Source organism: Heliconius melpomene, chromosome 17 (assembly GCF_056956725.1).
Source record: "Heliconius melpomene rosina isolate 202511_hmr_F chromosome 17, ASM5695672v1, whole genome shotgun sequence".
Taxonomy (NCBI): domain Eukaryota; kingdom Metazoa; phylum Arthropoda; class Insecta; order Lepidoptera; family Nymphalidae; genus Heliconius; species Heliconius melpomene.
This window is the reverse complement of record NC_140405.1, coordinates 15,124,033-15,141,177: the sequence shown is the minus strand read 5'-3', so window position 1 is coordinate 15,141,177 and position 17,145 is coordinate 15,124,033. Positions and strand designations below refer to the sequence as shown.

The 17,145-nt window shown below is 34.8% G+C and overlaps 3 protein-coding genes across 4 annotated transcripts; 2 read left to right on the top strand and 1 right to left on the bottom strand.

The window, feature by feature from the left end:
• Positions 1 to 56: 56 nt before the first annotated feature.
• Positions 57 to 10,091, top strand: LOC146530568 (phenoloxidase-activating factor 2-like). Of its 2 annotated transcripts, none has more exons than XM_085200226.1 (11): positions 57 to 207; positions 2,161 to 2,270; positions 2,381 to 2,422; positions 2,589 to 2,703; positions 3,347 to 3,507; positions 4,089 to 4,197; positions 4,677 to 4,794; positions 7,130 to 7,235; positions 7,680 to 7,861; positions 8,532 to 8,696; positions 9,183 to 10,091. In XM_085200226.1, exons 1-11 carry the CDS (start codon positions 197 to 199, stop codon positions 9,348 to 9,350), a joined length of 1,287 nt encoding a protein of 428 aa, XP_085056352.1. In that variant the 5' UTR covers positions 57 to 196; the 3' UTR covers positions 9,351 to 10,091. The 2 variants fall into 2 exon arrangements, with proteins under 2 accessions (XP_085056352.1, XP_085056351.1); XM_085200225.1 differs by lacking the exon at positions 57 to 207 and adding an exon at positions 1,983 to 2,029.
• Positions 10,092 to 10,514: 423 nt separating this feature from the next.
• Positions 10,515 to 13,890, bottom strand: VhaAC45 (Vacuolar H[+] ATPase AC45 accessory subunit). The gene is made up of 3 exons (XM_085200228.1): positions 12,938 to 13,890; positions 12,162 to 12,316; positions 10,515 to 11,838 (listed from the first exon to the last, which is right to left on the bottom strand). Exons 1-3 carry the CDS (start codon positions 13,752 to 13,754, stop codon positions 11,620 to 11,622), a joined length of 1,191 nt encoding a protein of 396 aa, XP_085056354.1. The 5' UTR covers positions 13,755 to 13,890; the 3' UTR covers positions 10,515 to 11,619.
• Positions 13,891 to 13,985: 95 nt separating this feature from the next.
• Positions 13,986 to 16,759, top strand: LOC146530566 (V-type proton ATPase subunit S1-like). Its single transcript, XM_085200227.1, has 4 exons — positions 13,986 to 15,078; positions 15,408 to 15,566; positions 16,091 to 16,239; positions 16,362 to 16,759. The coding sequence occupies exons 1-4, from the start codon at positions 14,403 to 14,405 to the stop codon at positions 16,611 to 16,613; spliced, it is 1,236 nt and encodes a 411-aa protein (XP_085056353.1). The 5' UTR covers positions 13,986 to 14,402; the 3' UTR covers positions 16,614 to 16,759.
• Positions 16,760 to 17,145: the final 386 nt, after the last annotated feature.

Here is a 17,145-nt window from a genome sequence, read left to right as displayed (position 1 = left end):
ATTTCGGCGGCGTTTAGTACCGCTAGTCAATTTTTCATAAAAAAGAAAACTACCAAATTATTATAAACGCTTTAACTTGCTTAAAATAATTTATATACATACATATATACTTATATCTGACATTTGATTTAGAGTTAAGTTCAGACCGAGCCCAGTGTTGAGACACGACGCGACGGAGTCGGTCGTTCTGTACAAAATGTGGCTTAGGTAAGCTTTTATTCTGCCAGCTAGTGATGTACCCAGTGCTTTTTTTATAATAAAGTGATTTTAATTAATATTTTTGCGTAACAGTGTCTATTATATAGGTTATTTGTGGTAGCAACTTCGAATCTTAGTCAGTGGAATGTTTATATGAAACATTTTTTTTGTTAATCTGGTTTGGACAAGTGGTCTCTGGATTCAAGGAAAATGATGAATTGAGTGAATTGACACAAGCTTTTTTTGTATTGAAAATGTGAAATAATTGCGTATTTTTGTACTCACAAAAATGCGTCACATTTTATATGATGTACCGTTTTTTTAGTCACGAGTATCTCATGAGGAAACTAACGGCAATAAATGATCTTGCTTTATGGTTTATCTGTAATGAATCCGACGCAATTCGTTGATTATAATATTTAGTCATCAGTTTCTTGCGCTGTATTCAAATGTTTAGACCTTCCGTTCCCGACCAACTGTCGAGAAATTCCGTGTTGAACTCATCGCCGCCTTTCTTTTGATACAAGGGCACAAGGTGGCGAACACCTTGTGCCCTTGTATCCCCCACTCGAGGTAATGAAATAATTATTATAATTACTATTTTTATTTCTTCGCTCTGATGTCGAGCCAAAGCGCGGCGTTGAGTTCCGTCACTCAACTCGCAATGCCTCCAGAATTCGGCTGAAAGTGGGGAACGGAGTGTCTTAACACCTCTGCCTACCCCGCTGTGGGATACAGTGTGAAGCTGATTTAATTTTTAAGATTTAAAATATAAGGTAATTTATCTAGATCTAAATAATTCTAAATAATTATGTTTCATATTTTTGTACAATGTCTTAATAAACACCAAAGCCAGGTACTGGTTTGTTTTTATCGTATTCTTGCGAGTACGAGCTCCTCAGACACCCAGCTAACTTTAAATCGCTGGATAAATTAATGAAATTTAACAAATTTGTAGAGAATATTATTTGTTAGAAAACCGTCTCTATGACGCTCTGATGTTAGATGACCAAAAAATGATATAACGACTATAATGAATGAATAATTTTAAGTTACTTTTGTGTGTAACTTGTATTTTTCGTTTGTAAAAGTTGTAGACAATTTAATTTGCTAATAATAAGAATTTATTAAGCTTAAATATTCTGTATAATTGCGAGCGTTGCCTATTTGTTGGAATTTAACGCCGAGATTTATATAGCATAAGACATAAGTTCCCGACCCTCGCGCGCTTCGGAAAATCCCATTTGCGTCATTATGGATTCAATATAAATACACTCAACACTGTATTGGTAAAAACCACTGGAAATACCAATATTATAATTATTTCAATTTATTAAACATTAATTAGTACCTATATTATTGCTCTTAAAGATATTAATTGATTTATCTTCCAAATTAAGAGAATAAAGAGCAAAATGTTTGTTTTTTATTTTACCCCCCCCCCCCCCCCCCCCACGCACAGACCCAATTATCAAAACATTGCAAGAGACACCACTACAATCTGTAGTTAACTTTGTCTTTAATTAATTAGATGAGAAACATTGTTTGTATTATATTAGGTGGAGAAGGCCAAGAACGCGCTATATAACATTTTCTGCACATAGATTTAGATTACACAATTATCGCGTCAAGTCTAGGTGATTCCCATAAGCATTTCTAGTTACCCCGAAAGGAAAAGGACACCTGGAACCACTTTTCGCTTTTTAGCTCTAGTAAAAAGACGAAACAACACTAGTATCCTTCAGCCTACCCCACTTATTCGTAGACATGACACAGAGGGAACATGGGAGTACATCATTATGTTAAGCCCATTTTCAATTTGTATTTTCAGGTAATTATTTTAAGTCACCTTAAATAATATAGCTGACAACGTCACCTCGCAAGGCAGTTTTAGTGAGAAGAGCCGATGACTCACATTTCATCTTTTTGAAATATAAAGTTTTGTTATATGTTTCTTTACAGCTATGGAGCTTATATCCTACTAGTGTACGGGGCATTGTGCGCTACGTTGTCATCAGATGATGAAACTTCTCAGTGGGTGCAGTCTCAGGAAAATAAAACAAAAGTTACAGGTAATTTTTTTTGTTTTTTTGTTATCAAAATTTTCTCAATTTTAAAATATAGTTAAAAATATATATAAAAAAAAAGCATTATTATACAAAGTATAATATTTTAATTACAGAACCCGAACAAGAAAAGATTGATTTGAGTCCAACTGATATACGTGAGTTACAGCATTTAACTATTTAAACAAAATATTTAAATGGTGAATGGCTGGCATTCGAGAGCAACTGTTGACTGGTTGAGGCTGGTCTGCTCTTCTGAGCTGAACTATCTTCTGCCGGTCCATCCAGTTTTTCAAAGTTTTCCATACATATATATTTTTTCAGAAACTACCATAGATTGCCTTCTCGACGACGGTACACGGGGACAATGCGTACAGTACTTCCAATGTGATGGAAATAAAAATATAATAGAGGATGGCACTACTTTGATAGATTTTCGGTAAGTTACATGGTCCCGATTTTATTGGCGTAATTTTCGTAGTACAGACTTCACTCCGGTGCTCCTAGTCTTACCAATGTAGAACTGGCACGCTCGAAACGCTATAAATTAAGAACTGAACTGAACCTATGTAGGAAATATGAAGCTGTAAAAGGCAACACACGGTGAGCCACGGGGATGGCAATTGTGTAATATACGAGGGGAGGTCCAAAAGTTCGTATGAATGGAGGGGAGTCAGTGGGCATAGGGGGCGCTCGCTTAATGTCATACTACTCAGGGACTCATCATTAGTATATAAATAGAGGTCATGTATTCAGCTTAAGGGTGATTATATTGAAAAGGAAAAATAGATTTATTGCTTCATTTCATTTAGAACCTTTTCATTCCACGAACTTTTGGACCTTCCCTCGTAACTTAATTTTTGAGGCTGACTGATCGCAGCGGCACAGCTTCTGACTACGCGAGATGGTTGAGCACTCGATGTCCCAATAATATATACGAGATACCTAGCGTGACCGTGAGATGCGTGCGACTGACCCGCAAAACGGGAAGTAACCATAATAATTGACGCGGGTGAAGCCGCGAGCGCTACAGACACTAATGTGATATATATAATTCATTTTCTTTTTCTTCTTGTGTCCAGAGGAAAACGAAAATGTCTTTCATACTTAGAGGTTTGTTGCGGGCTTAAATCGGTTGTTGAAGACGAAGTTAATACAGAAGCGCCCGCACCAAAGAGGACCAACACGACAAGCGAAGTCACTATCGGTGACGAGATATTGAGACAAGATGTATCAATAGATGGTAATAAGCATTATAAGCTCTCTTTTTATTCTTAATTTCGCGATTATCCCCCACATAGCGAGTCGACAGAGGGAACCTACAGTTAAGACACCGCGTTCGTATTGTATTCCTACGAAACTAAAATTGTGTCGTCGGGTATTGACCACTAAAGTGGCAGAACTCAACGCCGCGTACTTTCTTATTCTTATTATAATAATCATAAATTTATTATTAATTTTATTAATTATTAATAAAAAAAAATATAATAATTTATATTTAAAAATGTAAAATTTATTCACTAATTTAATAAAAGTATATTCAAAATAGAATTAACCAATATATAATATAATAATTATACTGTAATTATATCTGTACCTGCAATTATATATAAAAAAAATAATTATAATAATATTAATTTTTTGTTATTAAAAGTTCTGGGAGGTGGGCTCAGGCCTACCTGCCTCCTCCATTCCTACGCTTATGAGGGTTATGTGAAGAACAGTCATGGTACCTACTATGATCTCTCCACTTACTTCTAGACATTTTATAAATATTAATTATTTTCTTTTATATTTATATTATTTTTTTTGTATTTTTTACAGATGAGTGCGGTTGGAATAATGTACGAACATATATATTTCCTAATAAAACTAAGGACCAGCAAATTTACGCCAATTATGGAGAATATAGATGGATGATTGCACTTATCAAGTAATTTTTTTCAGTTTTCGCGAATTTTCTTTAGCCAGATGGAATATAGTGCTAAGTTATTCCGCTTTCCACTTTGAAATCGGGATATTATGTATGTTCGGTGGCAAAACTCAACACCGCGCGTCAAACTACCTCACTACCTTACACTCGAGTGCAACACATAGTAAGATACAGCATTGCGTAGAGCTCTACTATTAAACGTTTAATGTCTTTAAAATAGACAGAAGACGGGGAACAGACTTAGTCACTCAAACAAAGAGACGATAGTGCAGTGGGGAGACTGTGAAGAGTGTGGGTTCGTTTCTTACTCGAAGATATTAAATATTTAATTTTCTCGCTCTGCTAACGGGGCAAAGCGCGGTGCTGACATCCACCAATCAACATGCAATACCTCAAAATGCGGTAGAAAATGAGGAACGGAAGTATCTTAGTGGAGATGGAGTGTTTTAACAATGGGTTTATATATTTGTTGTTTTCAGGAAAAGAAAGAATGTGAACGTGTGGGTGTCCGATGACTATGTTGGTGGAGGTTCGTTGATACATCCGTCTGTAGTACTAACAGCCGCACATAAACTACATAACATCAAACCTCGTGAGGTAATTGTGTTAGATCAAAGTAAAGTTCAATCCCGTTGTTGCTTCGCGCCGTATCCCGCTTGTATCAGGTTTACCAGGGAAGGAATAAATGAACATACCGTTAAGGCACTCCGCTATCGTTTTCATTTTTTTTTTTTGGGATATTGCTTGTTAACATAAGTGGAAAAACTCGACGAGGCGCTTTGGTTAGTTACATGAAACTCCCACTCCACAGTGCACCACAAAGTCCACATTTGTTCAATTAATTCGTTCGCTGCGGGACCTATTTTTAAGTACTTTCAGCTGAGTGGGTGCAGTTGAGGTCTTTCTCGGCCTCATATTTTATATCCGTTAGTAACATAAATCGCGCCGGCGCACAGTGGGACGGAATGACCCGCTTCGTGTCAAAAATCCGTAACTCATTAAGTTTTCATCGCAAAGTGTTGAAATTTTACATATATATACTTGAATATATTTGCTATCAATGACATAAAATAGATATTAATAAAAGTCATGAGTTATTTAATAAAAAAATTTCAAAGTTAGAAATTGTCATAAATAAGAGCTTATTAAGATGTTTAAAAATTAATATTACTTTTAAATCATTAAAAGTAACTTAAGTATACTGAATCTAGGGTGTTAAACAAGAAACTGATGTATCATATGTAATATAAAAATATTTTTTTATAAAAATAGTGACGTAAACAAGGAATTTATTCTGTGATTTGCAGAAGTTCTTTAGCTTCGTCAAACAGTTCGTTAGATACTTTTGTAATCCTTATTTCTTGCTTCCTGAGCGTCTTCAGAAAGTTGCCCAATAGGAAGAATCGCATAGTACTGTATAATTTGAGCTCCATGTATAAGAATTTTATGCACCGAAGAAGGCATGTAATACTTGTTACATTTGTTAACATACAATTGCGCTGTATTAAGTGTATATTGATCGAATTTTTCAATTGGAGTTTCAATTGGACATTTACGGCAAGTCCTGATGACATAGTGTGAAGAATTATATAAAAAAAATTTTTGAATGTTGTTCATTATAGTTTGTACGTCTGATGACGATAAATTGAAGTTATCCTTTTAAAAGTTTTCTATTTCAGAAGTATTTCTCCCTTCAATTATAAAAGTGCATAAGCTACGTCTACTGCAAACGAATTCACTCATGTTGCATAAAATATATGTATATCTTTTAATAAGTTAACAGTATTAGAAACAATGCGGAAAAGTCCGGTTACTCTAATGAAAGCAACCAGTTATAATTGGTCTTTTTATACTTGTCCAGAAAAGTATTTTGTGCAAAACCATATCAAATTAATTAAATATTTTATTTTGTATTCACATAATATTGTTTATTCACATAAAAAATGTTAATTTTGTCATGTTCGTAGTTGGAATGACCACAAAAAATGTTATATTTCAAAACAAATATGCTCTTTCAAAAATAGACATATTATTATTTTCCATGTTAAAATAAACATTCTGATAGTTTTTTTCTACTTATAGAACAAAATAGAACTAAATAGGACGCCAATTATTTAAAATAAAAGCAGTATTCACGAAATATCAAAAATTGTCATTTTACTACATTTTGGTTTTTTTGCTCTAAATCAAAATGGCGCAAATATGCGCAAAATTTTATTCTTTCCCTTAATTCTTGAATAGTTCTTGTATACATACATATAGTTTTCTCGGCAGCGGCAGCCAGCGGCAACAATGAAAACTCCAATTGAAAATATGAAAATGTTAAAATATAACACTTCTAAAAACTTTAAGATATCTTTTTAAATATAGATTTTTATTATACACTAATTATATTTTCTTAAAGAAAAAACAATGAGCTTTATAAAAATGTATAACATAAATATAGTTACTATAGAAATTTATTAAGAAACTAACGCTTAAATATCGCTATATGCAGTATGGAAAATAGGGAAATATCGAAGTGTATTGATTGAAGATCATTTTGGATACTTTAAACTGCTATCAAAAATAAAAATCTTGTTGTATTGATAAGATAGTCTATTCTAGTATATAGAACAATCAACAGAACTTTGAAATTACGACTTTTGTTTCGACCATTTTTGGCACGCTTTTATAGAAAGCGTCCCATAGTGCGGCGCGCGGCGTGAGGTCTAAATGAGGCTGATTTCGATCTCAAGCCGCAGTACGTGTTAACAAGTAAAACTTTATCAGTTATCTATGAAAGTATATGAATGCTCGCAGGCAGAACCTACTGACACTTCCCTGTTCTCTACATTCTTTAATTTTCTGTAACAAATATTGATATTAAAATAATACACAATGGGTATTAAATTTACTTTATTATTAATTGGTATTTTAAAAAACTTTTAAGCTTAAATGCCGTGGAGGTGAATGGGATACGCAGACAGAGTTAGAAAAATATAAATTTCAAGAAAGAGACGCTAGAAAAATTATGATCCATCCAGATTTCTTTAGAGGTAAGTATAATTAAAGGATAGGCAGAAGGAACCTCGTGTTGAGACTCTCCATTCCCCACTTTCAGCCGAATTCTGGAGACATTGCGTGTTGAGTGGCGGAATTCAACGCCGCGCTTTGCCTCGACACCAGAGTGAAGAAATTAAAATTAATAAAATATTCCATTTCCTCGAGTGGGGATCGACCACACCATCAGTCGCGTTTACAGTCACACTTGGTGCCCCTGCGCTACGACATAAGTATAATTAATTATTTTATTTTTTTATTTAACATGTAATTATTTAATAACTATCTCTTAGTTGCCTGACTGCATATACAGGATTAATATAATGAAGCAATAAACTGGCACCTTTACGTCAGGCTACGCTGGTGGTTACGCTATCCCGCTACGCCATGACTGCCTCCACTGCCATCGACAATACTAATTATTTTCTTTTATATTTCAGCTTCCCTGTACTACGATGCAGCTCTTATATTCCTTAAGAAACCTTTCGATTTGCAAAGTGCCCCTCACATGGGCTTAGCTTGTCTGAACAAGGTGATGCCGGAGCCCGATACTGAATGTTTCACGATGGGATGGGGAAGATTATTCAATGAGAAGAATAAATATGCCGTGGTATTGAAGAAGGTAAGTCACTTTAGGCAAGCGTATAACAACTAGAACTACAGGATAAATAACACCTTGAAGATATACTTATATGAATATTATAATTTTGGATTGTCGGTCGATCGGTAGGTACTAGCTTACGATGGTTAATGGGAGGGAATCAAACCTGCAACCGTATTAGCGTCGCTCTGGTACTGAGGCAAAACGCGGCGTTGAGTTCCGCCACTCAACACGAATGTAGCCTTTAAGGGCAATGGTTCATCCTTACTCAGGAGAATGATTATATTTACGAGTAGGTATATTATTTTCATTGTACCATTTTGATAAATAAAACGCAGGGTTGAGTTCCGTCAATGAATGTTTCGAAAATTGGGCGGAAAGTCGCACGCTGTACGCAGAGTGTGTTAACACTAGGTTCTCTCTGCCTAAGTGCCTACCCTCCATTGCGGGATACAGGTGAAGCGTGCTTTTTAGGGTTCGGTACCTCACTAGGATCACTTTATCAGTCTGTAAAGACCATTTATCCCTAGATCGCGTGGAATAATTAGGTCTACAGTTTGTGGTACTTCTGTACCTGTACCTGAGCGCCGTACTGTAATCTTGAAGCCTCGTTGTGCGAGTCCGACTCGCACTCAACCACTTCTTTTATCAATCATATCCGTTGATCTTTATTTACTAACACATTTTACAGACAAAACTATCATTAGTAAATTCACAAGCCTGCGAGACCAAGTTACAAGCAACAAGACTAGGCCCGTACTTCAGGATCCACTCGTCTTTGACTTGTGCTGGAGGACAGGAGGGTGTCGACGCGTGTGATAAAGATGGAGGGTCCTCTTTAGTGTGTCCTATAAATGTAAGTTTTTAATTCTAATAAGTTTTTTTTTTTTTAAATTGAACATATTTTGTAGAAGAGAGTAATATATTATGCCGAGCCATGCCTGTCGAGGCGCAAGCGTGCGATTGTAAACGCGACAATCGGGGTTCGATTCCCACTCGGGGTAATGAAGTACTTAGTGTTTACATTTCTCCGCTCTAGTGACGCCCAGCACGGCGTTGCGTTCCGCCACTCGAGAATTAGGCAGAAAGTGGAGAACGGAATTGTCTTATTGGGATCGGAGTGCCATAACTCTAGGTTCGCAGGTTCCCTCTAATTACGTTGCTATGCGCGGGATAGGTATAGCGTGAAGCTAAAAAAGGAAAAGTATCTATCTAATATGTTTTTCATCAGATATATAAGATATAAGTATATGTATATAATATTTACATTTACCTATTATAATGTAAGTAGGTTCTGAACATTTTTCTATCTACTATTTTTTTTTTATTTCTTTTATTTCAGAAAAATGGTGAAAACGTTAGATACGCGGTGGTGGGAATGGTAGCGTATGGTATCGGTTGCGGGGTCAAAGGTCGTCCCGGGGTCTACGTGAATGTACCAGCTATCTACCCGTGGGTGGATAAAGTTATGACAGATGAGAAATATGGCACCGTCACTTATACTGTTTAAGAAATGTACTTCGTTATATAAATAATTATAATTGGAGTGGCCAAGTACGAGTCGGACTCATTTTTTTATCAAGCAAGTAGGAAAGGAAAAGGAAAGTAGATTTGCTGAAATATATTAAAAAATATGCCAATCATTTTTTATGTAAATAATAAAAAGGAGGAAATAGGAAATGTTGTGATTATATCTCGTTATAGCCAATTGTCGTGTTTAGCGTCACGACTGCAGTCGCACAGCATGATAGGCAGAGGGTGCCTAGTGTTAACACACTCCGTTCCCAATGTTCCGCAGAATTTTGGAGGCATCGCGTGTTGAGTGGCGGCACTCAACGCCGCGCTTTGCCTCGATACCACAGCGAAGAAATACTCATGGAGATATTAAACATTTCATTTCCTCAAGTGAGAATCGAGCCCAGAACATATCGCGTTTAGTTACACTTTGTGCCCCTCACAGTGGGGCAGGGAAAGAGTAAAAGGGATAACTTTGGGGCTGAAACGCGGCGTTATGTTACGCCTTTATACCCGCTGTGCGCCGAGATCTGGCGGTACGTGGGAAACGGAGTGTCTTAACACTAGGTTCCCTCTGTCTACCCTGATGTATGCGGGATACAGCGTGAAGCTGAAAAAACAGCTTTATGTTATTCTCCGACGTATGTATAAACGTGCAGAATTATGTTTAAACGTGTTAAAAGATATTTCCAGTATTTAGTTTTTTTACTACTTTAATAAATATATTCATATTAAATAGTATTTTTATTCTATAATTGACATACCCATTAGTAATGCCAATTAAGCAATTTAAAACTAAAATAAAATATCAAGTACTGTATAACACAATAACCGGCCAGCAAGATCTTTTTATTTTTAATGTATTCAATAGTTAACAGTTTAAGTAAAAATAGCACACTTACAGGCGTTGTTGGCAAAAACATCACGAGACAAGGTTCTCAACTATATCTATTCTAATATTACGAAAGTGGAGTTTGAACTCCCTGGCCAGAGTTATCTGCCGCACTTAGAATGTGCCATGTGCAATACACAGCGAGTTTGACCATGCGGGAGAAGCCGCAGACAAAGTAAGGTTGCCCTGAATTAAGCTTTCTGTACTTTACCGCAATGTAGACTCGCACTCAGCTAGATCATCTATCTACTAATAAAAATAAATTAAACATTATATAAGCTTTATTCTATAACATTTCACAAGGGGACAGATACTTAAAAAAAAATCTTGGTCTCATGATTTAATAGTTCAAAAAAATCAACAAAAAATGTTAAAAGGGCCTCAAAATCATATATATATGGATGTAAATACATTAATAATAAACATTATTTCAAATATATTTCACTTATTACTAAATATTTTATTCAGACGAGCAAAACCTCCAACAGGAATCAAACCTGTTAACTTTATTATTTATTTTAATTTCGTTTTGAAGAAGGCAAAGATCTTAACAATATTCAACATATTTATATTTTGGTAAGATTATAATAATAACAGATAATAAATGTGATAAGAATATGCTATTTAAATGTATGCTCGCCTGAACTTTGCAAAAGGTCACTTAAAATACAACTATACATTACAATAGTTCATTTTTTTATAGAAACATTGGAATGAAGTTGGCACTAGCTTGGAGGGCACTCATTTCTTTAATTATTATTTTATTAATAAACACTAAGTTTCTAATATATTTTGAAGCTCTGAATTATTGAAATCGTTGTTCTAAAAATCACACTTTCAAGGCCGATTTAAGGAAAGCGTTTCTAATATCTAAGAATATAATATTACTTCAGTTTTTCTCGAATTTAAAAAAATGTTAGATTATTTTAATTTCGACTAAAAACGCCTACATGACCTCTACATCACAATTCACACATTTAAATACATTCAATTATTTATTTCATTATATGTAATATGAACAGGCACATAGTTGGTTATATTATAAAAATCTAAAATCGAAATTTACGTTCATAAGAAGCTTTACTTTAGTTACCATAGACAAGTTATTAAAAAAAAATCAACAACAAATTTGAAAATTCCTGTAAAAAGAGAGAAAACTCCTATTTACTCTTGTTTGTCCACTAAGAAAAAATAAAAAAAAATTTTTTTCAAATAGTACCATTAAAAATAGTGTTCTTTAAATATCTCAAGCTATAACATTATTTGAGCTATGAATGTGTCTAATTAGTTTTTTTTTACTTGACATTGACAGTTAAGGTGCAGATTAAAAACTGTCAAAATTTGTCAAATAACAAGGTGACAAAGGGTGAAATTACTCAGCCGAGTTAATTGTAATTGTTTTTCCTTTGGGATCATCAAATCTGTCCATGGTTCTGATGTCCAACATCATCATGATGCCGTAGAAGGTGATGGCTAGAAGAATGAAGACCACAAATAAGCCAGACCAGATGGGAACAGTGAAGAAACCTACACAGTTGAGTGAATCCCCGAAAGGTTGGGACTCATTTGATGATTTAAAGAAGGGTTGAACCTGTAAGTTTAAAATTATTAATTTATAAAAAGGAGTACTTATTTTTTTAGAAAATTCAAGATTTACTACATAAATTGGTTATATATTGTAAAAAAGTATATTTCTGACTTTAGTGTAAGATAACATTTTTAAATTAATAATTTATATACTCGTATCACACATAGCAGGGTGGGTAGACAGCGATAACCTAGTATCAAATACTCACTTCTCACTTTCTGCTTCAATTTTGGACATTAATTTCCTCAAAATTGTAAAAAAATATAAAAAGCCATAAGTAAAAACAGAATTATCCAAAGTTACACAAAACAGAATTATAAAATTACCTTCAAGTCTTGGAAAACAATGTTGTAGCTCTGACTGGCGAAGGAGACATTCTGACCACATCTATATGAGAAACCCATAATGGAGTGCACCTCAGAGTTGGGTTGGAGCTCCTCTATTCTTGCCGATGGTGAGCTTTGTTGGAGGGTTACCGAACCTGGAAAATTTTAGTCATTTCATTGTCATTAGATTCATGCTGCAGGCTGATGGAATCTAATATTAAGACATTCTATTCCACATGCACCACTTTATTTACAACACCACAGTTTGCCTCTTTACCACAGCTAGGAAATTATTTGTATCATCAAGTAGGAGTCAAATCAGCAAACAACATGTTTAAACAGCCACTCTGCAATCTCAGAAACATCTTAACCAATTTAAATGCAGTTTTCACTACTATATTTTTTAAAACTTCTCTTAAGATTTAGTAATGTTGTTTTAGTGTTTTTAGTGTTGTAGTAAATCAGTTTAAAAATAAGAAAGTGAACAAATAACTTTATTATTCGATTGGCTGAAATTTTAGTTTTCAATGATGTCTTTAAAATGAAAATATCATCGGATCACAAAAGTAATTCAGGTTGGAAAATTAAATGATTGTGTAGTTCAAACTGGTGAAGCCATGCAGGCACAGGCACAGCACAGCAGACCAGACAGAGGTAATCTAGTATTAAACATTCCATTCCCCATGCATTACCCAAATATTCAAAACATTGCCCACAACACCCACTTGCATAAATCCTACACAATTATATAATTGAAAAAAAGAGTGAATACTCACTGAAGAACCAATAACCAGCTTTCTGTAAAAAGTTTAGAGTGATGGAGTTCTCTCCAAAGTTCATTGTTGTGGACATTTCCGTTTCATTGAATTTGCTAGAGAAACTGGCCATGTTATTCAAATTAGTTTTTTCACTTCCAACGGAAAGAATGATGTTCTTCACATACAACCTCAGGCCATCCATTACATAGTCTCTTTGGCTCTCTCCAGCTTGACGACGGACTCGAGAGTGGTTTTCAGCAATGGTCCAGGAAGGATTCTCTGCAGTGTATATCGCTACAATGTTATCATACTGTTCTTGTAGCTTAGTGAGCATATCTGCCATGAAATCGTTATGACGACGGAGCAGTTCAGCCCTTGATTCACCCTCACGAGCATCTTTAAGCGTTATAAGGAGTACCTTTACGTCCCTTGGTTCAAATTCAGCAGAAAGCCCGTCTTCTGTTAGTTTCACACGGTCCACTTGTTCAGGGTTCGCCAACTTGTTTAGGATGGATAAAGCGTTCTCCACACCAGGTAAGTATACAGCTTTACCAATGTTAGCGTGTAAATAGGGGAACGAAGAGTCGCCATTGGAGTCTTTGAGTGAGAAATCTTCAACAGACAAAGTTTCGTCGACGAAAATTACGACGAATGGATCGGCTTTTAATTCTTTATTCAAAATAGCTTCGAAATCTTCTTGAGGCACGGTAGACAAGGGATTCGACTTTATTGATGTTTTCAAATCGCCCCAAAGAAATACTGGTACATGTATATTGGCATAACTCGACACGACACTTAGCATTAAAAGAGGGAATACTAAACGGCACAACGCCATTTTTATAACTATTCCTAGTGGACGTTTAGGACTACCTTACTTAATAAGTTTTTAGCCCAGAAATTGTCATAAAAAGACGGAAAATGGGCGATGACGAAGAACCATTGGTCATGTGAAAAGTGATCATATGATTACTTTGACGCTTGTCTATGGTATATAATGTTGCCAGTATAAAGGCAGAAACGAATATATTGTAAAATTAAATATTATTTCAGAAATATAAAATTTGGGAAATCACATTAAATAGATAACTTAAAAAAATAGTTTAGCTTCCTGAGGCTAAAAAAATTAAGTTAATTTGAATCCATAAAAATGTTTTTCTTAGTTTCACTGTGTTCCACACATTGCAGGGTAGGTCCAGGAAACCTGGGAAAAGGAATTGGATATTCAGTGGCGGAACTTAACGCCGTGTTTTGTCTCGTTGCCATACCTACCCTACCTGCTTAACTATTAAAATTAAATTACAAAGCTCAACACAAGAAATGCTGTTTTTTTTTAATGAGCAAAATAAAAATATTTTTTTCACAGTAAGTTTCTGTAATATTTTTTTTTCTTAAAACCTTCTTGGTTCCTCATATCCTTAAGAAATAAAACTAAAAAGAATACAATACACTTCCGTCATCAAAATATTTCTTAAAACTACGAAAAATGTACAAAAATATTATCTTTTTCCTTTTTTTGTCGTCTAGTAACGCTGAAAGAGATACAACACCAGTTTTTGTATTAGACCATGAAAGAGTCCTATCACATGTACCTATGGACCAAAATCCATTCGCTAAATTGAAGTCTAGCGATTTTGTAAAAGTTATCGAGGAAGCTATAAAAAGAACTTCTGTGGTTATTCTTTTTGTAGAAGAATCCTTCTGTTTTGAAGACATAAGCGTTAAGGATATGGTAGGAACTCCATTCTATCATCTGCGTCAGGGCTTAAAGGAGAACCAAGTACGTTTCCTCCCAGCTGTTGCGCAGCCATTTAAAACTTTAAAACAATATTTACCGCCAGAGAACTTTAATATCTTCTATTTAAGCGACTCCAGTACCAAACTCAAGATTTACGATGGTAAATACAAACATTTGTACGTTTACTTCATGGATAATGTAAATGAGACACGGGCGAGTGCTTTAAGACGACACGATTTATTAATGAGAGAAGTATATTTGGTCGTCCGACAAATAGCTTCAAGACCTATATTGGCGTTTTACACGGGCAAAGTAAATCCTATTGTAGTTGAGAAACAGAGTTTTGTGCCTATTAAGCCGCAGAAGAGCTATCGTCAGCCCGGCGTCACAATTTCTAGTTCCGGAGCTCTTTTTAGATTTATTGGTTGGTGAATTTTGCTCATGTAGTTAAAAATAGTGACAATAGCTTCTTTAAATATTTATACTTTAATTAAACATTCCAAATTATATAATTCGAACTCATTATACCAATTGCCATCATTACAATGAGATATACATAGATTTAAGGCGCCATTTTAACACGTGACGATTGTGGGTTTGATTCCCACACAGGGCAATAAATTATTTTCATTAATTAAATGAAAGAATGTAATAGAACGTATGCCTGCTTTCGAAAACATTTACTATTAGAATAAAAATAATACAAACAGAAAACATGATTGTTTCATAAAAATATATTTTTTATTATCCTAGGTGTATATACAACAATGGGCGCGAGGAGATCTACATTCAGCCAGATCCCTCTAGTAGCGGAGGAGACGTGGGAGGAGCAACGCTTGAACACGCGCATGGCGTATTCCGACTTTGAACTAGAATTTGCCTTCGTTTTTAAAGATGAGAGTTGGATTGTTGGTGAGATTTTCAATTTACAAATTAATATCGAATATAAACGTCGCGTTTAATTCCTAACTGATTATTTTTTTATTCTTTATTTCCAATGAAGTATTTTCATTTCCTTCTGGTAACAAGATAAAGCTCAGCAATGAGTTTCGTCACACAACGTCTCGAAAATTGGGGGAAACGACGGGATTGAGGTTAACTGTGGGAGAGATTGGAACGGTTCCCACCGCCAGACTGCCGCCCACCTATCTGCTATTAGCTTGATACAGCGTGAAGCTAAATAAATACCGACTATCATAATATGCTAACTAAAGTTAGTCATTGAAATGTTTATACAGATGTAATTCAGAACCTAATGCTAAGACATTCCATTCCTTAATTTACGCCCAATTTTAAAGACATTGCGTGTTAAGTGGCAGAACTCAACGCCGCTCTCCGCGTTCACAGTCAGACGCTGTGCTGCTACGCCCTCAATAAATGAAATTCAATTTGTAGCCCCATTTTTTAAAATTTTAATCATATTACTTTGTGTTAAGAGAATGTTATGTTGCTGGAGTGGGGTGAGGAAGTCGGTCGTACTGAAATGAAGGTGGGAGCTCCTTGGAACTGGTCCTACGTGTGTAGTGAACCACTAACACTAGTCAACCTGAGAGACGGCAGTGCAGTCACCATTTCACATTATCAGGTATTAAAAGCTAAAGCCGGAGTGTCTTGATACAGCGTAATAAAGGTGTAATCAAGAAAAATAAATGTACCAAAAAACATAGTCTGTCAAATATTTAAACTATTATGTATCTATTTTCACAGATACAACCATTCCAATCTGGTTCCTATATAAGGTCAACGAATGCATCGGGCAACGAGTCTCGATGTTTCGGTCCAGCCATCAACTGCGGCCCCTACTTTAATTCTCAAATCCTCGCAGGCCTTATGGTCACTGTGTTTTGCTTAGGCATTCTCACATATGGCGTAGTCTCCATGTACAATTGTAAATCTAACGATCGATATGACGACCAACAAGGTAAGCCTTTGGTTATAGCGTTCGAAGGTGGTCATTGATTCATTATTTTTTTTATTATAATATATTTCTAAAATAGACACAAAATGTTTAAGTGTCAAGAAATAATTTGTTTTTAAGCTTTCCTAAATTGTTAGGCAAAATAATATATAATGATTAAGTTAGTTGAATAAAATATTATGAAAAATCACGAGTTTTCATTTTATTGCATTATTAATACAAATAAATTGTTATGTCCTTCACATTTCAAGGTAAATTATTAGATGTTTGCTAAATATAAAATACATATATGAAATGGTTTTTGTTCTTAATTGATTACCTTCACACTTGAGTGGTCAGATAATAAAAAAAAATCTAAGATTGATCGTGGTCAAAAGAAAATAAAATAATCTCAGTATAAATAAGGTATTTGATAGCTTTAGGGTTTCATTTTTAATTTGTTCTTTCTATCATAAGATAAAACTTTAGTTTGTAAAAATTAAATATAAAATAAATTTTAAAATCATTCTTTGTTACTTTAAATTATATTTATGCATTGTATATTATATTTAAAAACGATTTAGTTCTCTTTTT